At 42.6% G+C, this 24,921-nt stretch overlaps 1 protein-coding gene across 1 annotated transcript; it reads right to left on the bottom strand.

The window, feature by feature from the left end:
- Positions 1–712: 712 nt before the first annotated feature.
- Positions 713–11,881, bottom strand: LOC311007076 (uncharacterized protein; the record flags this gene model as incomplete). Its single annotated transcript, XM_084000163.1, has 18 exons — positions 713–1,435; positions 1,515–1,656; positions 1,854–2,038; positions 2,108–2,249; positions 3,125–3,304; positions 3,434–3,594; positions 3,682–3,831; positions 4,487–4,649; positions 5,093–5,348; positions 8,475–8,658; positions 8,757–8,898; positions 9,178–9,362; positions 9,478–9,619; positions 10,613–10,792; positions 10,924–11,084; positions 11,183–11,332; positions 11,426–11,591; positions 11,681–11,881. 18 exons carry the CDS (start codon positions 11,879–11,881, stop codon positions 1,248–1,250), a joined length of 3,078 nt encoding a protein of 1,025 aa, XP_083856289.1. The 3' UTR covers positions 713–1,247.
- Positions 11,882–24,921: the final 13,040 nt, after the last annotated feature.

The following is a 24,921-nucleotide window of genomic DNA, read 5'->3' as shown; positions in this document are numbered from 1 at the left end:
TCCATGCGACATGGGGAGATGATGCAGCTCACAGTTGTACAGAAAAAAACGTAACGATAATTATAGCATCATGTGTAGCAGAATCAAGCCAATGTGAGTGTGACAGTTGACGGTTCCTGTCACTATGCCTCCAATTGATCATGTGCCATGGCTACTTGGCCAAGGGGATGTCACTTTGGGTGACCGGCAAGCATGCATGACTATTACCCGGGAGGTGTGGGTTCAATCCCCGCCCGGGCTCTCTTCACCTTGCCACATTAGCAAATGAATTTTACCTTCAGGTACAGTTATTGTTTTTTCTTTCTTTTCTTTGTTGTCTTTAGCCTCTGTGAGGCACTTTGTGTTGCTTTTAGCATGAAAGTTGCCATACAAATAAATAAAATTTGAATTTGAATTCAAATAGTCTCTATTTAATATTATGAATTTGTCTTTAGATAACTTCAGCCAGGATTGAGTGAAGAATGATAATCAGGAGTTATAATACACAAAGGACAATCGGCACAAACAGATCCTGACAATAAATAAAACCAAACAATATATAAAAAACTTTTGTACATATATCTAAACTTCCTCTTAATGGTCTCTGTGTGGCACATTTTTACTTCTAGAAAGGATGTTTAGTTCAACGAAAAATAGCCTCTCTAAGACTGAATAATTCATCCAGCATTATTTATTATAGAAAAATTCATCAACATATTTATTCTTTATTCTGCATCACAAGTTATACAACTTTTTTGGTTAATGCAATGAGCACTGAATACAATGTGTTCCCCATTAATCTGCTAACATGGTAAGTTGGTTTAGAGAAGGTACACATTAATATTCATTAAAAAATATTATAATTATATTGCTAATGTGTAGTACTAATAATATAGTACTGAATCAACACGTAAATCAAATGTCGATGTCGATGTTGATATATAAGCACTAACAAAGCAGACTGGAATATCACGTTTATAAGACAGATACAAAATTGTAATTACTTAAGTACAATTGTTAATGAGAATATACAAAATATACACAAGCTTTATCATGTGCCTGCTAATGTTCCTGTTGTTTGTAGAAAATGTCTGACATGAAAATGTCTTCAAAGGTTTTTAGAATATATTCAACAGACTTGACCTCAACCACTACACTTTTAAATACATATGAATGCCACATCATTGATAACATGGATAAAGCAGCTTATATACATTGCCAAGTGCAAAGACTTTGTTCAGCTGTGGGAACTACACATGAATGCATCCTCACATAATGGGGACAGCACAGAGTTTATGGTCAGAAGGGCACAGAGTGAAGCCCACACGTGGAGTCAGATCCAGGTCATCCTCTGAAACTCCAGGTGGAGGAGTGAAGCGGAACTGCTGCAGGAGGGTGGTGAAGAAGAGGAAGAGCTCCATCCTGGCCAGACTCTCTCCAAGACAGACTCTACGACCTGCAGGAGAGAACAAGAAACACCTCAGGTCATCAGGAACACAGAGAGTGGACATGTAGTAAGGGCTCAACTCACGAACCTGCAGAAAAGGGCATGAAGGCGTCTCGCTTGACAAACTTTCCGTCTTTGTCCAGGAAGTGAGCAGGATGGAAGGAGTGAGGTTTCTCCCACTCCTTCTCGTCACACAGCACAGACGTCAGCAGAGGAAAGACAGTTGTTCCCTGTGGAAAACAGACGATTTGAGATCAAATGAAACACAACACAGACAAGAAGAACTAGATCAACATGGCTGACAATCAGCACACTAACACCCCACATTTAATTATTAAATGTGTTCATCTACCAGTAATTGTTCACATTTGTATTTATTTATGTGTCGGCTTCTATCCTCCACATCAGGAGCTCTGTTCAGTCTGACCTTCTTGATGAAGTGACCCTGGAAGGTGACGTCCTGACTGGTTTTGTGAGGCAGTGAAAACGGGATGAGGTTGGCCACTCTCTGAGTCTCATGGATGACAGCGTCAGTGAAGGGCAGGTTCTTCCTGTCTTCAACCTGCACCTGACGACTTCCTATCACACTGCTGATCTCCTGCTGGACCTGGTCTGAGAGAGAAAGGATCTGTTTATGATGCCTCTTATGATGTGAATCTCTGCACATCTGCAGCTCCTTACCTTGGATTTGTGGATATTTCGCCATTAACAGAAGTCCCCATCTGATTGTAGTTGATGTTGTTTCAGTGCCGGCAACAAACAGATGAATAACTGTCATCAAAAGGTTTTCATTATGGAAGTGACTGTTGGTGATCTCAGAGTTCTGCACATATGGAGAAAAATCAAGGAAATCTTTATGGTAGACCTTTATCTGACCTCAGTGAAGATTAGGTTTGTTCATGTTGGTGTAGGTTTTGCTGTTTATTACTCTCATATACAAGACATAGAAAAAGGTTTAGTAGTACCTTGACATGTTTTAACGGTATTCTTCTGTCTTCTTTAGAAGTGTCACCTGGTGTTGATGTGACGTGTCTTTTGCTGTGTCTTGTATATAAGAACTTACATTTAACTATTAAAACACAGACATAATGAACCCCTTTGGACTGTTTATTACTCTGTATAGGTATGCCCACATGTTGACACTGTCAGCAAGAGACAGGAGCACAGTAGTGATTGCTTTTGTGTTGCTTTCATAGTCCTAAGGCTATCTGTAAATCATGACGAATGTTTCCAAAACACAGACTGGTTTGTTATGTTGCTGTGTGTCTGACCAGCTGTGGCGCAAGCTCATCTCTCTGATCAAACTGTTAAAGTTGCAACGTTTCAAGCTAAGAAGATGAAACTCAAGTTGTAAAAAATCTAGTTTTCATTTGATGCATCCTTGACACTAACTTTGAAACACAGCAAGTCATGTTTGGATCAAGTGGAGCCATATTAATTGTGTGATAATTGCATTAAAAATTGACGGTAGCAAACTTTACCGTAACAACTTTGATGCATAATTTTCAGCCGTAATAAAATGTTATCAGGTGAGTTTTTTTTTAAGTTTTTTGCATCAAACTGTGAACATGTTTATTTGCTGCAAGGTTTCCCCGATCATTAGAGGACCTGTGCAGGCCTATACAAGGATTTAATGTCTACTTGTGAAATCAACGATCATTGCACTATAGCAGTTATGATAGGCAGATGATTACCAACCTCCAGATGTTGTTTGCGGACCAGGAAGGCATCTATAAAACCTCTGCACATCTCTGGATTTAGGTTCTCTTTGAGACGTCTGAGCAGCTCCAAGTTCATTTTCTTATTGGCATCGTACAGTTTGTAGAATTTCTCTCTGTTAGTGATCCATCTCCCCAGCCACGGGAACAAGTTGTACACCTGTCAAAATATATGTATACATATCAGTATTTGAAATAATCTAAAGATGTTAACAGGTAAATCCAGTTTGATTTAGTCTTAAGAGTAAATTTACTATTACTATTTAAATCACAGAAATTAAAGTCTTACCTGTATTGATGGAGTGCCCACTAGTTGAATAGTTCCAGTTGTCCGATCCACCAAGGATGTAAATTCAGGATCATCATATTCAAACCTGCTGCCATAGACCAGGGAGCAGATGATGTTAGAGATTGAATAGTTCACTGGTTGGGTCGTATCAAAGGCTTCTCCTGCAACCACCAAACAAACAACAATCAAAATTACATGTAATTCTTCTCAGACCTGTTGCTTATCATGCAGCCTGTTAAGACACGTACCTTTGAAATTCCTGAACACCTCAGTGAGGTAGTGAGTTTCCTCAGAGATTTTGTCCTCACAGGCCTTTTTACCCATCCCATAATCTTTCAGGTTGGTCAAAGCAAAGCGCCTCATTTCTCTCCATGAATCCCCGTTGGACCATATAACCCCTGAGATGAAGCATTTCAACAAAATATGTGTGAGGGAAATTCTTCTCTATTGATGAAATGCTCCTTTAACCATTCATAGAGAGATAGTGTGTGCACTCCACACCATCCTTAGAAACACAACAGGAACAAAACAATATCAGATATTTATAGAAACATTTTGTCCTCATTGTTTCCCTGAGATGTAACCTGACCTCTCTGTCCAGATCAACTTGTCCCTGCCAAAAACATTCCTGTCTCGCGTACATATCAGTGATCATTTAACATTTCTACCAGATGTTTTCCATCTGAAAGAGCTTTGTCAACAAACAGTGTAATCATGATTTCACATGTTAAACACATACTGAGAGGACAGGCCTTGTTTTTTTTGTGTATTATTATTTTTATTCATTACAGGAGCCCCATTAGCTGATATCATGGACATCCAGCTAGTCTCCCTGGGGTCCTTGAGTTACAGTAATTGTTAGATAATTAAAAGACAAAGAATACAAATAACAACAGGCAGATAACAACAACAGTAGAAATACTTATAAAGGACTAATTTGACCAATCCCAGTAAATATTTCTGTAGTTTTCTCTTAAAGGAACTCCTTCTTCCTGTGAAAGTTATAGTATGAATGTCCCCTGGAAGCTGATTCCATTTCCATTCTTGTCTTACCATGTCCTCGACTAACTTCTCGCATAATGAGCATCGGATCTCTGTCTCCAAACTCTTCAGCGTAGTTGACAAGTGCCTCCTTCACCGTCTTGTATCCTGCCAGGATCACCACCTTCTTCGGACCCATGTAGATGGTGAACACTGATCCATATTTCTTGTAAAACTAAGAAGAGCAGCACATATTCTAAATATTACATATAAGTTATTGGGTAAAACACACACAAACACTCATTAAAAGAACTCAGATGGGTCAGGGAGGTCGAGACACTCAAACAGGTGATCATGTGATCATTTAATTTAAAGTCTCACAAACATGAACCACACAAGTCTGTTCATGTGTCCACATTTACATAAACAGCTGCTTTTCCTATTTCTTTGTCAGACAGTTTAGATGGAGCCTGATTAAAATGCACACAAACACATTGGAAAATCCAGAGATATGCACATGCATTAATATCCTGGAACTGCAGGAATCCCAACTACAACCTCTAACACAGATATCAGCATATTCAGGGTTTTCTTTTCTTTCTTTTTTTCTTTTTAACTGGGATTTAGTCTGAAATTAGTCCTCAAAGGCAGCGTTAGTCAGAAGGAGGAAGTGGATACCTTCATAAAAGACTTATAGGGTCTCTTCAGGTCCATCTGCAGCAGGTTACCAAGCAGAGGAAGAGGTCTGGGACCTGGAGGTTCTTTCCTATCATCCTGGGATGTGAAGCTGAAGGTTGAAGCGAGGTAGACCAGCACCAAGATCAGGAGAGTCCCCAACAGAGAGACAGAGCTGGAGGACTGGAGGAGTGTCTCCAATATCTCCATGTTGGAAGAAGTCTTGATGCTGTTAGTGTCCTGACAAACGGTTTCTGTTCAGAGCCTCTTTTTCTGTTGTTGCAAAGAGGAATGCTGTTTTTGTTCCTGGAGAATAGGCACAGCCCAAAGGGGAGGGGCTGACTGAGGAAAACTGACCCTACAAGCTTTAGTGAACTCCTGTTAAGTATGTAGGTCAATGCCCCCCTTTAATCTGGGCCAGAATCATACAGCCTCGTGCTGTTCCTGTTCAGTGCCAATTTATTGCACAACACTTATACATTGGGTCTTTACAGAGTTTATGCTTTAGACTTCAGTGCCCTGCTGTGTGTGGTTGTGATGCTCATTGACAAGGGTTAAGCACTTAGGCCCTCATTGTTGTGTCAAATGAGTCCTAAGTATTTGGTTCCCAGAGGAGCTCATATCCTGAACATAGCACTGATATGAATAAAGTCTGTGTGTGCTGCAGAATGGAGGCTAAAGGTCCCTGAACCGGTATGGGCCCCTGTGCTGGAAATGTGAGACACTGTACTGTTAGGAGCTTGTGTTATACTCTAAACTGTCTTAACCTCGGCTTGTGAGTTAAATTTAGTCAAGAAGCTGCAGATGAAAACCTATGTGGTATATTGTTGTCTTGATGAGAAGAAGTGATCACGGCTGACACGTCTTTTCTTGCATTCAAAAAAGCATTTATTACAAGAAATAATAATGTCAGAAAAATGCCGAATCCTGGAGAATCTCTAGTACCGATATGAGATCTCTCTCCTTCAGCTCAAAGTACTGTCCTTATATAGTATGTTTTCTAACCCCCATAATCCAACCTTTTCCAAACAGAAGAATGTACCTAACCTAGATGATCATAAACACAAGACAAGATTTAACCTGTAAAATGTACCCTCTGGCATTTAACCTCTTGACCAGGCAGTTAACCCTTAGGCTAACGTAAACATAGATGGATCAAAGAAAACAAGACAAAAGACAAATGTTTCACAGAGTAGAGAATAATATGCTTCACTAATAATGGCCCATTTCTGCCTTATCCTGCAGTTTAATGAATTGATGTAGGTAGTTGATGGAGCACTCCTTCATTTTCAATGTTTGCCTGGCATTACAGTGAGACAGTTAAGTGTTAGTCATTGGAGATTAGACCGTGACAGTGAACATGCCCAGGCACAAGCCACAGGTCATCAGCCACAGCTCTGTTCTTCAGCAGTAAGTAGTATTTGAGAGGAAATAACCTTTCAAAAATGTCTCCATTGAAGAAACCACATTTTTCAGCTGAAGGTCTCAGGCAAAAACATAATGTTTGATGATAAGGTTTGGCAGGAAGTGTGATAACATCAGTTAACTTGGTGCAGCTTTCACTAGTGCAGGCACGTGCACACATAGGGCCCAAAGGGTGCTTGAGCCCCTGCCCTTTTTGCCTCATATTAAAAAGTGCCCTTTTGTAATGTTTTTTTTCTTTTCTTTTTTTTAATAAATGCATTCCTGTTGTGCATGAGGATGTAAACAACCGCGCTGTAAAAATGGCACGGTTATCTACCGTACGCCTTTCCTTGTAATACACACGGTATTGTGTATGTATGTAAGTTGGTATGTGTGTTGTCCGCTGCTGCTCCGCTCTGTCTCTCACTGAGGGGCGGGGGGTGTAGAGGGGCTGCCCCGCGGTGCGCGCTCCCTCACATGCACGTCCAGAGAGAGAGAGAGAGAGAAGTAGAAGCTGCTGCCTCATCGATAACTCTGTGTGTGACGCATGTAGATGAGACGTGACAGTGGAGCGACTTGTGTCGAATCTTGTGAGTTATAAATCCACCAACATCACTTCCTTGTCGGTTCTGACAAGTCGCCGTCCACTTATTCAATGAGCTTAATATGAGTCATATTTCAGAAAAGCGCCCATTTGTGTTTGTTTAGCTCACTGCTTGTTAAGAGTTAAGCCCCACCCCGTCCTCTGTCTAACATCACCTGAATGTAGTGAACAACAACAGCAACAGGAGGAATCACTCACTCAGCTTGATTTCACTGACTATTTGAATTTGTTTCCAGATATTGAGTTACTGGTAATTGTGACGTTGCTGTGGTAAATATTGCTGCTGTTCTGAAATATGCACAGTAGCAGTCACATTAGTCATTTCTTGGTTTTGTGTGTGTAGCCTGTAGGCTTAGCCTACTTCTATTTTGCACTTGCACTCACATGATTTTTTTTTCTGCAAGCCATGTTAATGTGCACCCAATACCATATTAGCCTTAGCCTTCCAGTTCAGAAGTCATGACTCTGTTTCGGGAAGTTGTGAAATTGGTCCAGCGTGTTGACTGCAGTCCTGAAGGCGTGCAGGCTTTCTCTACCGACTAAATAGTAACTGTAATTTATTTTTATTTATTTATTTTGATATTAAGGCCTGAAAAAATTGTACATAGGCACTGCCCTTTTCTGATGTTGAGCCCCTGCCCCTCTATAGTCATGTGCACGTCGCTGCACTAGTGCAGCATATCATGCTGTCTTAGGCTAATAGTTTGTTGCTGCTTTCACTAGACTTCATACCACCTCCTCCTGAGAAGAACAACAAAGGCTGGATGTGCATTTATTTGTAAAGCTGCAACAGGTTACCAAGCTGAGGGAGTAGTCTGTGGCCTGGAGGATCCTTCCTGTTGTCCTGGGATGTGAAGCTGAAGTAAGAGACAAAGCAGCATCAGGCTCAGTAGAGACTGGACTGGGCTCTCATTTTACTGTAATAACTCTGCCAAGGAGGTTGTTAGATCACCTATAACTGTGCGTCAGTTAAACCCATCCAAATACAATCTACATTTGAATGTCAAACATACTGCACAAGGGATTATTCACAGGACAATATGTAGAAAAATACAGTTTATTATATAAACACAAGACAGATTCATAATTACACAGGTGTCAGAGGGGGTTGTCTGTACAGTATACATGAGGGGTTGCTAGTTTGATGACTTCAGTTTGGCATTTTTATTTGCATCTCTGCTGGGTTTTCAAATTGTGACCTTCAGTGTACAATTGGGTTAGGGTTACTTCTACAGTGAGGCCATGGTGCAGTAGAACTAAAGCGTTCAGGTATCCCAGGATTTATTTACATGATACAATTGGAGCATGAGATCAAGAGCAGGTACATCATTATGTATCATTACAACAATCTGGAATATAAATTGAGCTGCTGCTCACATACAAGACACAGCACAGAGTTTATGGTTTGAAGGGTTGAGGGTGAGGCCCACACGTGGAGTCAGATCCAGGTCATCCTCTGAAACTCCAGGTGGAGGAGTGAAGCGGAACTGCTGCAGGAGGGTGGTGAAGAAGAGGAAGAGCTCCATCCTGGCCAGACTCTCTCCAAGACAGACTCTACGACCTGCAGGAGAGGCAGGGAAGGAAAATGTTTAGGCTACGCATCATCTGTGACTAAGTGGAGGGCAACGAGAAGACGTTCAGGTAGTTGAGGTCACAAACCTGCAGAAAACGGCATGAAGGCCTCTCTCTTCATGAACTTTCCATCTTTGTCCAGGAAGTGAGCAGGATGGAAGGAACGAGGTCTCTCCCACTCGTTCTCATCGTACAGGACCGACGTCAGCAGAGGATACACTGTGGTTCCCTGTGGACAACACTGAATGTGACTGAGTTTTCTTTATTCTAAGAAGCAGCTTCATTTTTCCACATGTGAGGAGCCCAGAAATGAACATCATTTTATATTTTGGACCAAATTTACATGATTGGACGAACCCTGGACTAAGAGTCTGTGAGTTTTCTCACAGATTTCTGGATTTGAGGTTCTGAAGCTCTGACAGAGAACAAACATTTCAGAAATTTGTCTGACTGAATAAACGGGAACCAGTGTTTATGAACTATAGAACATGTCTGTGTTCAGTCGGACCTTCTTGATGAAGTGACCCTGGAAGGTGATGTCCTGACTCGTTTTGTGAGGCAGGGCCATGGGGACGATGTTGGCCAGTCTCTGAGTCTCATGGATGACAGCGTCAGTGAAGGGCAGGTTCTTCCTGTCTTCAACCTGCACCTGACGACTTCCTATCACGCTGCTGATCTCCTGCTGGACCTGGTCTGAAAGAGAAACGGTGCTTTGATGAAGATATTTTGTGTGTTGATGAAACAGGTTTTGCTGCTTGCATTGGATTGGTTGTCGCTGTATGAAAAATGCACGTCTCCATTTCCTTACCTTGTATTTTTGGGTACTTGGCCATCAGCAGAAGTCCCCATCTTAGCGTTGTTGCTGTTGTGTCAGTGCCAGCAGCAAAGAGATTCAGGACTGTGGCCATTAGGTTTTCATTTTTAAAGTGACTGTTGGTAATTCCAGATTTCTGCAGGTACAGATAAGTCAGAGCAGTTAGTGACACACACTTCCAATACTTTGTTTTATTACTTCTAACGAGTTAAACCACTAAGAGTTACAATTCTCTTCTTTTTACTGATGAGTCTACTTGTGTGTTGTGGACAGACATTTCACTGACCCCAACAGGCACCAGATGTGTCATGTGATCAGCTGTGCAGAATCATAAATGGAACAGTGGAAGGTGAACTCATGACTGCATTGAACTTGGCCCAGAGGTAAAATATAAATTTCTCTGTTTGGACATTAACTATGCTGGTCAACTCCTCCACCACACCACCTGTAAATCTAGAAGGCCCTTTGAGCACTCCTTAATGACGGAAACACATGCTTCAATAGGCTTAAAAGTAAAGTAAAGATAGAAAACATTATAGATTTAAAGTGCACTTTGCATTGCTGCAACACACACTATACTACCTCTGACCATGTTCTCTGATGCCCCTGTTTCTGTTTTTGTCTTTCCTTGTTTACACTCCATGTCCCCCCCCCCCCCTCCCCCATATGGACAGTAACCACACCCCACCGTACAATAACTGTGAACTGGCCTTTGCATTGCTGCAACATACACCATAGTACTACCTCTGACCATGTCCTCTGGCGCCCCTGTGTTTTCTTGTCCTCTTTTTCATGTACATGATATGCCCATGGGATTCTGCACCATTGCACATTTTGCACTATGCACTTTTTCACTATGTAAGGTTGTATGCTCCAACGTAATTTCATTGTTATTTATGGCTGTGACAAATAAATGATTGATTGATTGATTGATTGATGATAAAGATTTGAATGCAGAACATCTGTAAATGTTTGCTGTCCTTGTGGAATAAAGTGCTTTACAAACTTTGTGCCCCATTTACAAAATGGGGCACAAATGTCTATGCATTTGTAAAAAAAAAAAAAAAAAAAAAAGAAGAAGCATTTTTTCAGTCTTCAGCTATGAGCCAAAACAGCAAATTTGACAAACCTCCAGATTTTGTTTGCGGACCAGAAAGGCATCAACGAAGCCTCTGCACATCTGTGGGTTGAGAGTTTCTTTCAGACGTCTGAACAGCTCCAAGTTCTGATTCTTATTGGCGTTGATCATTTTGCCAATTTGCTTCCTGTTAGTGATCCATCTCCCGATCCATGGGAACAGGTTGTACACCTGTTCAACAAATAATCCGCATGTGAAATCCCAAGTTGTTTGTTTTTTCTTTTCTATTCAGTTGCAGCAGTTTTATGTGTCACATAATCACAGTGCTCAAAGATTAAAGCTTCATAAACATGAAACAATACCAGTATCGATGGGGATCCTGCGAGCTGGATGTTAGTATTTGTCCGATCTACCAGAGACGTGAACTCTGAGTCGTCGTATTCAAACCTGCTGCCGTAGACAATGGAGCAGATGATATTAGAGACGGCATAGTTCATTGGTTGGGTCGTATCCAAGGCCTCTCCTGTAAGAAGGCAAACAGAAAAGAATCTAACTTCAGGACTTCTGTTTGAAGTTGACATTATTGTTCATACTGCAGGTGCTTAAATTACAGATAATTACCTTTTGATTTCTTGAAGACTTCGATCAGGTAGTCACACTCCTCGACAATTTTGTCCTCACAGGCCTTCTTCCCCATCCCAAAGTCTCGGAGGTTGGTCAAAGCGAAGCGCCTCATTTCTTTCCAGGAATCACCGTTAGACCATAAAACTCCTAAGGTGAAGTATTAGTGAGCAGAGAGAGTGAACACAGAGCAGTGAACAGGAAAGGCTTAATGATTTGGGAAAAGCTGTTTCTTTTCTTTACCATGTTTCCCTTCGTTTAACTCATTAACAATTCGCAGCGGATCTCTTTCTCCAAACTCTTCAGCGTGGTTGACAAGTGCCTCCTTCACTGTCTTGTATCCTGCCAGGACCACCACCTTCTTAGGGCCCATGTAGATGGTGAACACTGATCCATATTTCTTGGAAAACTAAGAATAGGAAAGAAACATTATGAAGACACACTCAGTGATGGCATAAAGAAAACAACAACAGAGAACCACACCAGCCTCCTCCTCACCTCCAGTAGTGTGTTGTAGGGTCTCTTCAGGTCCAGCTGCAGCAGGTTACCCAGCAGGGGAAGTGGTCTTGGTCCTGGAGGATCCTTCCCTGTCTCCTGGGAACTGAAGGTGGAAACCAGGTAGATGAGCAACAGGACCACCAGAGCCCCCAGCAGGGAGACAGAACTGGATGACTGAAGTAAAACATCTAATATCCCCATTGTTTTAATAGAAACGTGTCCTTCCTTGCTGTTTCCTGCCCGGCTGTGTTTGTGTCTGAGGGTGAGGAGAGCAGGCTTTTGTAGCTGCCCGTGAGAGAAACAGCCCGGCCTACAGGTAACACCCAAGTGTGGGAAAGTTCACTCTCTTAAGTCAGTAAATGTTGATTGTTATCAGCTCAAGGGCTTTTATCTGGTGATACGTCTTTGCTTCGTGATCTGGAGCAACATTATCTTAATGTGTGTGTGTCATGTGATCGGAAAGAGAGAGAGAGTGACTTAGTCTGTACAGAGGGTGCAACAGGTGGTGGAGTCAAGTTTCGCCTCAACAGGTTAATTATTGTTACTGTCAGGTCATTTTAACAGAAGCTTGTGTGATTAGACTGGAAAGATGAATCCATAGGCAAGGCAAGGCAATTTTACATGTTACTTACTTACACAGCATCATGACAACATCCTCTGCCCTTACTGTAGACCCGCACATCGACTTGAGGAAAAACTCCCAAGAAAACCTCTGCACCACTGCAGCAGATGTTTGTTCATTTTTTCTTGGGTGAAACCCATGAATAAACACCACCAAGCCTACATAAAGAAGCCTTTTCTTTATCCTTATTTATCACTGGGACACAGCTCATTAATATTAATTAATATACATTGGAATGTCAAAGATAAATAGGCTATATAGTGAAGAAGATGCTTTTAGTGGAACAATACAGCATGGCACCTTAACTAAAAACTACAGTCAATTGCAACTCTGTTAAAGAAAAAAACAGCAATAAAAGTCACTGGTCACAAAGGTCAGCCCTCTCTTCCATCCATCATTGTGAAGTAATAAGGAATAGGAAATCAGTGTTCCTGAATTACATTGTATTTATTTATGATATATTGTTTTTAGGTCTTTAAGTTTTTAGAATCCCTGTTTTATGTTACCCTAAATATCTTGTCATGTTTTAACAGTGCAGCTGATTAATGCACACTCCTCGAGCCACATATTCACCCTGACAGAATATCTCTGACCACCATCAGGTCTTGATGGTGTTGTCGGTTGTTGTTGTTGTGTTGTCTAACTGCTCGTCTTGCTTGGTATATTTGTGCAGCTGTTTTCAGAAGTTTCAGCCCAGAATAAAAATCCTTCAGGACAATAAAGTTTATCTAATCTAATATTGTTGTATTATTAGGTGAGAACCTGTCAGGTGTTCAACACTGATGTAAAGTTCCAGCCCTGTTGTGGTTTACAGATGATAGAGAGTAGCATGGATTTCAGTGTAGGACTGTGATGGGGGAGTTTGTATGTTCAACCTGTGTTTGTTGCCTCCTCAGGTGCTGCACTCAGGTGTAAAAAGTGCATACATAATGAATAGATGACCAGAAAAAATCTCATTAATAATCCATTATATATTTTACATTGAAAATTGCTGTTGCTCTTTTGTAGAATGTGAAGTTTTAATCATCTACATAAATCTGGGATTTGTGAGGCCACTGAATCTAAACCTGACTTCACTTTAAAGTCAAGTTTACATCTTCATGTGCAGGACTGAGGGGGATTAAAGTTGAGCTTTTAGCAGCTGTCAGCATCCTGCTCACTGCTGGTTTCAATACAACTCACCTGATGTAGGTTGAAAACACACTTCTCAGCTGCGCCCTTCACCTCCTGCCTCTTCACCTACTTGTAATAAACACGGATGAATGATAAACTTGACTGAATGAATGTATATTCACCTTGCGTAACTCCACACAGACTCAGTAAACACAAGTCGCTCTATTGAGGACAAAGATCGTTTGTGTCTCAGGTTTTAGATTAAACAGTCATTTAACTTTGTCCTCTGTCACCTTTCATCTAGCAGAGTCTGAGCGGAAATCACAACCCATCACTTTTTTTTTTCCTGGTCATTTTATTGTCCTGAGCTCTTCGTCTCCAGCAGAGTCCTGCAGAAAAAAATAGTAGAATCTGAAAGAGGTTTAAAGATTCAGGGTTTTAAATCTTCTACCAATCAAAAACATCAAATATGGAACAAAACACTCGGAAACATGAGTGCATAATAGACTTTGATAAGTGCTGACATGTATCGATGAGTTTGCTTCATCCTCACTATGAATCAACTCTGGAATCTTTCATCTGTACCGTCTCATTATTCTCAGTGAGAGAGAGATCAGGCCGAGATGATAATAATAACCCATAAATATCCAGACAGGTGGGAGAGAGGAACACTCAGAGGCAGGAGAAGGCATAAAAACGAAAGCAAATTACATTAAAATGAACGCATGGCTGACTAGCTTTATTGTCATTCACACCACGTAACATCATAGGAACAAAACACTTGGTGTGTACCTACCAAAAGAAAAAAACAAGATAGATAAATACAATAAATACGTAGATAAAAAATATTTAACTTTACACAGTACACAACAACTACATTAGCAGCTTTCAACAGAAAACCTTCAATAAGGAACTAACACCCCCAGGACCTCAGTTACACAGTAATCCCGCCAATTGTGTCTGTGACGCTGAGTTGATAACAAATGTCAGGTTTAGATTAACCTGACATGGAATAACATGAAGACAGAGCCTTCTCCTCTCCCAGAGGTCAAACCAGGCTGAGTGATGATAATGAGATGTTCCCACACATGTATTAAACTATCATTGACATTAAATACAACAACAGAACAAGGAACTATGTGACTGAAAAGGTTTAGATGTGGAAGATTAAACCACAGGTCACTGATGAAACCACCACATAAACACATGCAACTTGTGAATTTTTTACTGTATACACAAAGTAAACACATTCATTTCACAGAAACAACCTGATAAAATTATGCAGTTGAAAACAAAGTGAACTGATGAGTAAAATGAAAAATATAGGCTACAGACATGAACACAGGTCATTGAACACCTCACAATGTTCTGCTGCAGCACACTATGAGTTTTGGGAAAAGTTCTCGATGACATTTGAGCTTCACTGTTTTTATTACAACACCCAATATGAATTTATACATTACTTATACATTCTAATTTGTTCATGACCCCTCAGGAAAATTCATGTTCATTTGTGATGCTGGTTGTGAACTTTTAGTTTGTTCTGTCGCCCCCAAGTGGATAAAAATCATACTGTCATAGGATGTACACATGAGGCCTGCACTCGAGGTTCCAGGTTTTAGATGCACGATAGAAGAATGTTGCTTGACCAAATGTGCTTTTCCTGAATCGTGCTTCACAGTCACCCCTACAGCTTTTGGACAAAATCTTGTAGTGGTGGAGCTTAACCATGAAGAATTTTATAAATAAGCACAGAATCGGTGTATTTTACAGTGTTTCCCCAGTTCATTTGCTCGTATTTATTCAGGATGTGACAATGATGGAACTTTTAGGATTTTTTATCAAGTACTTTTAAAGCAGATATCAGCTTCACGGCCGTTTCGGCTAATGCTGCGTTCAAGGCAGGCTTTTGAAACCGTAAGTTACAGCTTCAAGTCACAACTACGACTTGGTAGCGTTCCAGGTAACCCGTAGCTCGTGTTTTTACCATCCTGTTGTCTGTGAAAGTTCCCTATAATGGCCACTCGTAACTTCCGACCCGTGAACTCGTACCAGATCGAACTGGTATGACTTCACAGGAAGGAAAAACACAAAGTACGAGTTTCTTTGAACGCACCATGAGTTAGCAGCCCCCGCCCTTGTCAGGCATCAATTGGTCCTCGTGCTACGTCACCACATTCACGCGCATCCCTTGGCTGCACACACAGCCCTTCATGCCGTTCTCTCTCCTCATTGGATAACACTTGTATCCCACAAGGAAAATTTTCTCCTCGGGTTACAGCAGAGCAGAGTGACGGAGAGACTCGTGTTTAGGCTGAAATACTTCATGTAAGTGATTGCTGACGGAAAATAGGACTATTTAGGACTTATATTAACAAAAACATTCCACTGATATCTGCTTTAAGGCTTGTTTGTAGACTGTTTCAATTGGTCATATTCTAGCAGGAGCAGGACGGACGAGAAGGCAGCAACTTTCAGACATTTTCATGAGCATTCATTTGTTCATTCATTGGCCACACCTCCTCTGAGGTCACTAGGGGCGTGTCCTCCTTTGCCGACTGGTTCCGCTGCTGTCAGTCACAACTTCCCTGCTCGGGTGCTCGACATCAAGTGTTGCATTCACAGGCAGTAGTCATTTAAAACCTCAAACAGCATGCTGAAATACACTAAAACTCCAGATAAATAGCACAGGCTATTAAAAGTCACTAAAATAAAGGCATGCAAAGAAAAGACAATGAAACAATGAAACAGTTCTACTGCGCTGTGACATGTGAACCTGTCAGCTGTGTGTGTGCGTGTGTGTTAGCGTTAACGTGGTGGTATTATAGGGTCAAAAGTGATTAGTAGGACACTGAGTGTTGCTGGGTTCTTTTTTTATTTTTATTCTTTGTTAGCCGAGCACCTCCAGACTTTTTTTTTCTTTTTTTGAGTGTGCACGCTCTTCCTTCTTCTTTGGTAATCAGGGGGTCGCATCTACACAGCTCTGATGCTGATGCTGATTGACCCATGTCAACGCCTCCCCCTCACTTCTCAAAAAACAACTTCAGATGCAACAAAAGGTCAAAATGAGGAAGTGACACATCATAAAAAGACAAAGAGGAGGAGGACGATTCTGTCTCTCTTCAGAGGCTCCGACAGTTCACAGCTGAGTGGATGATGGATGAACTCAGGTGGATCAAAGTGTCTTTATGTCTGATTGTGGTTCTTCAGTCCACAGGTAAGAACAGACACACACAAAACAAACACACACTATAGATTAAGAAAGTTGCCTCTATCATTGTTGCTGCTCATTGACACCAGTCTGAGTCCTGTCCTCCTGTGTCGATCAGTCTCGGTCTGGTTCTGGGAGAGTCCTGCTCAGTCTGCACTTATTCATCAGTCACACACACAGACAAACAAAGACAAACACTGACACACACACACACACAAACAGATCACACAGGTGTGAGCCGCTTCATTTTTCTCTCTCGTCTTCTTCACAGCAGTGACTGGACAAAGTACCTCCTCCTCCTCCATCGCTATCAGAGCTGGAGATGACGTCACTTTGTCCTGCACATACAGATGTTACTGGTTCAAAATTGCGGACTTCACGCGTGGTCCACGCGAGACGGCACAAGACTCAGGAATTTTTTTTCTTTGGCGAGACAAGAGGTTTTAATGAAAAGCCTCAATGTGCCAAAACAACCGCCAGGTGGCATCTGTGAGAACGGAGGACCACAGGCGGATGACTCAGTGATCTGTGCAGTAATCCACAGCTTAAACTCTAGGCTATTAAACTAGAACTAACTACTGTATACCCTGCCTAAATCACAGAAACTATTGTAATATGATAAAGCCTGTCTTGCTTTATGACTTGATGATTATGTATCACAAATTATGAAGGATCATCTGCGCAAGGCAAAGATGATAGCATCAACAAAACACGTCGTAACACACGCGGCTGTATGGGACAGGCTTTTATTTAATTCAGCACTCACTTTAAGTTAAACACTTTTTAATTCATAAAAACTGCTCGGCAGCGAGAAACGGACGCGTTTCGGCAATCAGCCGTCCTCAGCGTTTTTTGACTTTGAATTTTTTTGGACTGGCACCCGATTCACCCGTTCATACCTTGAGTTGAGCACGCCAGGTTTGCTGATTTTATTTAATTCAGAACAAACCGCTTAGCAAAAATGGAAAATATAGTCTATAATAATTAATTGATCTGTTGTTTGGCCACTGTTTGAAAATAACCCGAATTATGAGCAAATAATCTGATCCAGAGCAGCAGTCATAATCAGACTTCTTCTAAATAAACCTAAACATTCATTCTTTTTTCTCTTCTTCTTCACAGGAGAAAATGAGGTGCGCTGCGCTCACGGACGCGTTGATGTTTTGTGATTTATCTGCTGCCTTGACTCTGCCCTTTATAGCCTACTGTACATGTGCGTTCAGATTAACAATAAGACAAGCCATGGTTGAGTTTATTGAGTTAATAATCAGCATCTTAGTACCTCTGATCCGGAGCGATAGTGTTATGAAAATCGCTACAGTTGAACTGGTCTGGTTTTTAGCTGCTCAATCTCATTGTTTCAAAGAAAAGGGATTGATTTTTATAACGAAATGAAACGAAAACAATATTATATTGATACATTGTTGTAAAAAAAAAAATCCAAAAGAAACGAAAATGAACTAAAGAAAATAACTTTCACACACACATTAAAACAGTGCGATTGGTTGAAAGCTGATAATTAGCCATGTGCTTATAAGCTGATTGGCCGAAACCAAGAACAAAGCCGCGTGAATGGCCAATCGCCATGTGTTAACGGCCGACATGTAAATCAGCTGTTTCGATGGGCGTTATATGAATAGAGATGTTAATGTGGTACTTTGCACATAGGCTACTTTCTGTAACTGGAAGAAAAACAGCCAGCTGGAAGAATGTGTTGCCTAAATCTTTTACTGTGTGGGAGATCTCCACCAACGTAGCCGGGGAGAAAGCAAGTGGGACCGTTCTGCCCAGTCTCTGAGCAGCGCACGTTTCACAGATAATATGACCTAACAACAGATGAATTCGTACATAAACAGGTCCTAAATTATGAAATGTCATAGTTTTGAAGTTTAGAGGCAAAACAGGTTTTATTGTCAGTAGTCGCTGCAGGGACGATTGATACAGCTGTTTCAAATGTCCCTGCACGCCACCGTGCGTAGTGATTGTGGTCACACTGCGCGATCAATATCTGTATATAAATCACCAAATTAATAGCCTAACTGTTTTGCAATGAACAACAACCGATTTGAATGAACAACATGTATTTTTAATAAACACCACATATTTTTAATGTTCGTGTTTATGACGTGAATCAACAGATATTCAGCAAAGTGAGGGGAAAATGCCGAGGGAAAAATGACAATATGTTCAACTGTGTATCCATAAACATGAGGGCAGGGAAATAAGTAAATTAAATGAAAATGCAGTTGTCCAACAACTCGTACAAAAGAAGAAAGGCGAGTTTAATCGAAATGCGGATCTTGACAATTGCGCACGGGACAAAAATATTTATTTGACCTATTTATATTGTGAGAAATTATGTGACATTTTGGCAATAACGAGTACACTAGTATGTTGTCCGATATGCTGCATAAAAACGAGAGTAATGTCAGTAGTTTCTGTTTAAAACATGCTGTTTCAACCGTCCCTCCTCTGTGTCTCAAACGACCCGCATAGGTGGGGCGTTTGAGACAAATGTCAACTTACGTTCAAAGTTATAAAACAGCGCGATCATCCAACATATGTGTTACACTTGTAACTAAGAAAATACACATGTGAGTTGTTGATCACATGATAAAAATGTTTGTGTACATAACGTCATCTTTGAAAAAGACGTTTAAATGAAAAGTGTATCAATCGACCCGGCTCTCCCCTAGACTATATTTTCCATTTTTGCTAAGCGGTTTGTTCTGAATTAAATAAAAGCCTGTCCCATACAGCCGCGTGTGTTACGCCGTGTTTTGTTGATGCTATCATCTTTGCCTTGCGCAGATGATCCTTCATAATTAAAAATAAAAAGTCCAGGCCGGCTGCATGGCTGACGGTGTCACCACTCTCTGTTGTCTGTCAAAAAATGGATGAATTAAACCTATAGACTTTGTATCGGCCGCGTCTTCTATCGAGGGAAAGTTATTTATCCTATGTTTTATCGCCCAGCCCCAAAGTGACACAGACCCGTTCATTCACAAGAAATCATCCAGCTGCACTCTCAAACAAGGTGCGGAGTGAGAAATCTGCGGCACTACTGCACAGTAGGCTACTGTAGTTGGCTCATTTTAAAAACACATTTTGGAGATGACGAGACAGATGACCGAAAAAAGAGAGTGAGACGTGGGCTATAGTCTACTGTAGCTGCCGTCGTTACATTTTGTCATTGAAAAACGAGGCTACTATATTATTTACTGTCTGCAGCTAGTTCTCCTTTCATCCTCTTGTATTCTGTATCATGAACAGCGCCACTCCTAATCGCGGCTATCAGGCTGTCAGCATTGTCCCCAAAACGTCTGAGCAGTATTTAGTACGGTGCTGCCACCTAGAGGAAAACAGTTGTGGTGAAAAGTCACGCGATCACGCGATCCTGCAGTGCAGGAAAAACCCCGCAATTTTGAACCAGTAACATCTGTACCTGATAGATGGTCAACATGAGTGTAACAATGTCACAGGGTGACTATGCCCATGTGTGGGACCAGTGGGGGGCGCTGTTTGTTGATTTGTCTCCACAGGCTTTTGGCGTCAGGACTGCCCCGGAAGAGGTCCGGGAGACTGCTGGTGTGCGGTTGGCGGAGGAACAGAGGAGGCGGGGTCTGGACAGGTGAAAGGGGAGCGACGGGAAGAACACGGAGAGACGAGACGGGACAGGAGCAGACAAAGAGCGCGACGCGACTCACGGAGCAGGACGACGGAAAGAGAGCGGGATCCAGCCTACGGCCGGACGACAGAGAACGCAGCGGCGGAGCGAGCCACAGACGGCACTGGTCGGCTGCAGGATACAGGGGAGACGCAACGCGGGAAACGTGGAGGGGTACAAGTGGGCTTTGCCCCTCCTCCGAGCTAAGTACCGCTTTTATTCCACTCCCCTCATCACTTGTTATAGCCTACAGACGGGAAGACAGAGAAACCCCTTGATTTTGTTTATGATTGTTTGTTTTGGACTTTACTTTCTACATGTAGCCCATTGTTTTGGTTTGACTTTGATTTATTTAATTATGGCTACATGTTGATTCAGTTTATTATTTTCAAAGGGGTTTCTCCGGTTTTTACCCAGAGTGTTGACTGGTTATTCTCTGTACTACATGATAGTTGGAGGTGACGCCGGGACTGGGCCCACGCACCTGAAGAGGAGAGGACACGAGTTTGGAGTTGAATCGTAACTGGACTGCGCTCTGCCACCACCTGCTCCCTCTCGTCATAGAGACTCCATGGACTCCTTTTTATTGTGTTTTTATCACAGTCTCAGCTTGCTTCTAATATAGCCCTGTTTTAATAAATATCTTCCGTTGTAACTACAGCCCGTGCTTGTTTGTGGCCAGTGGCTCCCCAGAAGAGACCACATTTATTCAGTTTTTATCCTTATTCTTTATTCACAACTTACAACTCACACCCGTTACAATTTGGCGTTGTCGGCAGGATCTCTTCTGGGTTGAGTAGCTGGCCCATCCAGCATGCAGGGTGAAGCACAGGCCGCAGGGCCTCATATGATGATGCCATTTTTTATGGGGGGCCCTTGGATACAAAAGTTTAGTGGTGAAGGCTCAGAAGTTAAATTGGGAGAATGGAGACAACAAGTGGAGACTATGGTAAATTTACAGCCCATCAGTGACTCACAGAAAGCAGATTTTATACTGGGCTTGTTAGATGGAGAAGCAAGAAGAGAAATTCTGACTCTAGAGAGGGCATGTAGAGACACACCAAGGAAGATATTTGATGTATTGACTGTGTTGTATGGTGATAACACTCATGTCTCCACCCTCCGCACACAGTTTTTTAACTGTAGGCAAGAACCTCAACAGACCCTGAGATCATTCTCCCTACGTTTGAGAGAACTTTTCTCCAGACTGAGACAGAGGGAGGATGTCGGCCTTGGTGAAGGAGATATCCTGTTGAGGGATCAGTTTATCATGGGGTTGAGAGAAGGCCCCATTCGACAAGAGCTACGCCGTCAAGTGAGGAAGAAGCCGAGACTCTCCTTTGATGAAGTAAAAATGGAGGCAATGGCACTGGAGGAGGAACGGGACGAACAATGGCTGCCGACCACCTGCTTAGCAGTACACAAACAGGTACCCCACACTTCATCCCCTACAGTGGACTGGAAGCAAGAGCTGCGGAACGAGATCCTCCAAGAGGTAAAAGAACACATGTCAGAGATGACAAAGACAATTTTGGCAGAACTCAAAGACAATGTCAAACCGACCATACACACACCACCACTTCCACACTCTGACACACACACACCCAATCCTAACCGGGATGGGTACAGAGCTAGAGCTGTAGCTGGCCCTTCAAAATATAGATGGGACTCCCAAGGGTGTCCGATTTGTAATTACTGCAATGAACCTGGGCATTTCAGCCGCAATTGCTCATCTAGACCTACTTCTCGGGGTTTTTAGCTTCTCCGGCCGCCGTGGGTCAGGTATCCGGATCCCCCAAAGCTGACCCTTCCAATCATGATGTTAAAATCTCGGGAATCTGCCCACAAGTGACTGTTAAAGTAGATGATGTAGACGTACAATGTTTAGTTGATACGGGGTCCCAAGTTACCCTCTTCAGTGAGAGCTTATGTGATAAACTCTTTAAAGGTAAAGAACAGAGAGGAGCACTGTCCTGGCTCAAACTCAGGGCAGCAAACGGATTAAGCATTCCCTACACCGGTTACATTGTTGCAGACTTTCAGGTTGGGGGAGTCCAAGTCCCAGCCCGCGGTGTAGTTGTAGTTCAAGATTCCTTCATTGGTGACAAAAAGGCCATTTTAGGCATGAATGTGATTGGCGACTGTTGGGAAGAACTTTTTAATAGACAACACCCAAACTCACACCAAACTAACTACACTTCTTTAGAGAAAAGTTGGAATGAGGTTTTTGTTGATTGTCAACGTGTCCAAGCTGCCTCGACCAGAGAAAATTGGCAGGGTACTGCTCGATTGGCCTATCGTTCTCACATAACGATCCCTGCACAAAGTGAAGTGATGTTGTGGGCAAAAGTGCCATCCCATCCCTACAGACGACAGTGTGCATTGGTAGAACCCTTAGAGGGAGCAGAGGGCATTGAGGTAGCAAGGACTTTAGTTACTCTAAGGAAGGGTAGGTTCCCTATTAGGGTAAGAAACATCAACCCATTTCCCACAGTCCTACACAAATTTCAGAAAGTGGCTAATGTCTGCTCTGTACACCCCGAACAGGTTAGGACAGATACAGAAGTATCCCTCATCGAAGTGTGTCCAGGGATTCTTGAAGTTAACCTTGTAAATGTTGAAGATGAGGTCACGCAAGCTAAGGTAGAAAACACTGAGTCCCCATCTCTTAAGAGTGATTGTTTGACTGCAGAACAACAGCTTCAGTTGGATCAGCTAATCCAAAAGTGGGACCATGTCTTTTCTAAACATGAGGAGGACTATGGCCGCACTAATGTAGTGAAGCATAGGATCCCCACAGGTAATGCAGAACCTATTAAGGAGAGGTATAGGCCTATACCACCTACACTCTACAAAGAGATTCGGGGGTTGCTACAAGGCATGCTCACAGCAGGTGTGGTGCGAGAGAGTAGTAGTCCCTGGGCTGCCCCAATAGTACTAGTGCAGAAAAAGTGCGGAGCATGGCGCTTTTGTGTAGACTACCGCAAACTCAACAACATAACACACAAAGATGCCTTCCCCCTCCCCCGCATTGAAGACTCTCTTACCAGCCTCACACAAGCTGAATGGTACTCAACTCTTGACCTAGCCAGTGGGTATTGGCAAGTCGAAGTCGAAGATAATGACAGAGAGAAAACAGCATTCACCACCCCTTTTGGACTTTTTGAGTTTGAGAGGATGCCGTTTGGCCTTTGCAATGCCCCCGCTACTTTCCAGAGACTCATGCAACGCTGCCTAGGTGACCACTTGACTGAATCCGCCCTTGTGTATTTGGACGATGTAATTGTGTACTCTAAAGACTTTCCAGCTCACCTGAAACATCTAGAGGAGGTCTTCAGGGCTCTCAGTCGCTACGGCCTCAAACTCCGCCCCAGCAAGTGTCAACTATTCCAAAAGGAAGTCAAGTTCCTAGGCCACCAAGTTTGCAGCCAGGGAGTTGCACCTGACCCGGAGAAGACAGCAGCAGTCCAGAACTGGGCTACCCCTGCCACCATCAAACAGGTGAGATCATTCTTGGGGTTTGTTGGCTATTATAGACGTTTTATTAAAGATTTCTCAAAGATTGCCAAGCCACTAAACGAACTGCTGAGGGGAACAGGCCGGGGCAGGAGCCGACAATCCCGTTCAATCCATTGGACTGAGGACTGTGAAATGGCTTTCAAACAGCTAAAACAAGAACTTTTGCAATCCCCCATTTTAGCTTATGCAGACTACACCCAGCCATTTATCCTCTACACAGATGCCAGCAACCTTGGGTTGGGTGCTGTTTTGGCACAAGAACAAGAGGGGATGGAAAGAGTCATTGCATATGCTAGTCGAAGCCTCCACCCAACAGAACGTAATGACGCTAACTATAGCTCTTTTAAACTTGAGTTGTTAGCACTGAAGTGGGCAATGGGGGACAAATTTAAAGATTACTTGTGGGGTGCTAAAGTGACTGTTGTGACAGATAATAACCCACTGGTACATCTACAGACAGCAAAATTGGGGGCTGTAGAACAAAGGTGGGTCGCTCAGCTTGCCAATTTTGATTACACTATTAAACATCGTCCTGGGAGGGATCATACTAATGCTGATGCCTTGTCTAGACTTTCAACTGCCCCGCCAGGTCCAACGGAAACTCATAATGGGTGTGAAGAGAACCTGCAGGTGAGAGTGGTACAAGCCCCAAGCAGAGAGGAGGACTGCTTTACAAGCTGGGGGTGGGATCCTGATCGCTGGAGGACAGCACAAAGAGACGACCCCACTCTCCGTCAGATTGGTGACTATTTGGAACAGGGTGAGTTACCTGCCACAGCACAAAGACTGCTTCTCACACAACCTGTAAAGAAACTATTGAGTCAGTGGAGGCGCTTGGCGCTGTTTGAAGGAGTTGTGTGTAGGAAGATTCATGATCCATCAACTCTCGAGACTTTGAAACAGGTGCTAGTCCCGGAGTCCAAGATCCAGACCCTACTGGACACATGTCATAAACAAGCAGGACACCCAGGAACGGAACGTATGCTGTCACTACTGCGGAGGAACTTCTATTGGCCCCAGATGGAACAGGTTGTACAACATTGCACACAAAACTGTCCCCGCTGCACTCTTCATAAAGCTAGAGCCAATGTTAGAGCCCCCCTCGTCCC

Source organism: Trachurus trachurus (assembly GCF_905171665.1).
Source record: "Trachurus trachurus genome assembly, chromosome: 24".
NCBI classification, from domain to species: Eukaryota; Metazoa; Chordata; class Actinopteri; order Carangiformes; family Carangidae; genus Trachurus; species Trachurus trachurus.
The sequence above is the reverse complement of the archived record's forward strand: the minus strand, read 5'-3'. Positions and strand labels throughout refer to the sequence as shown.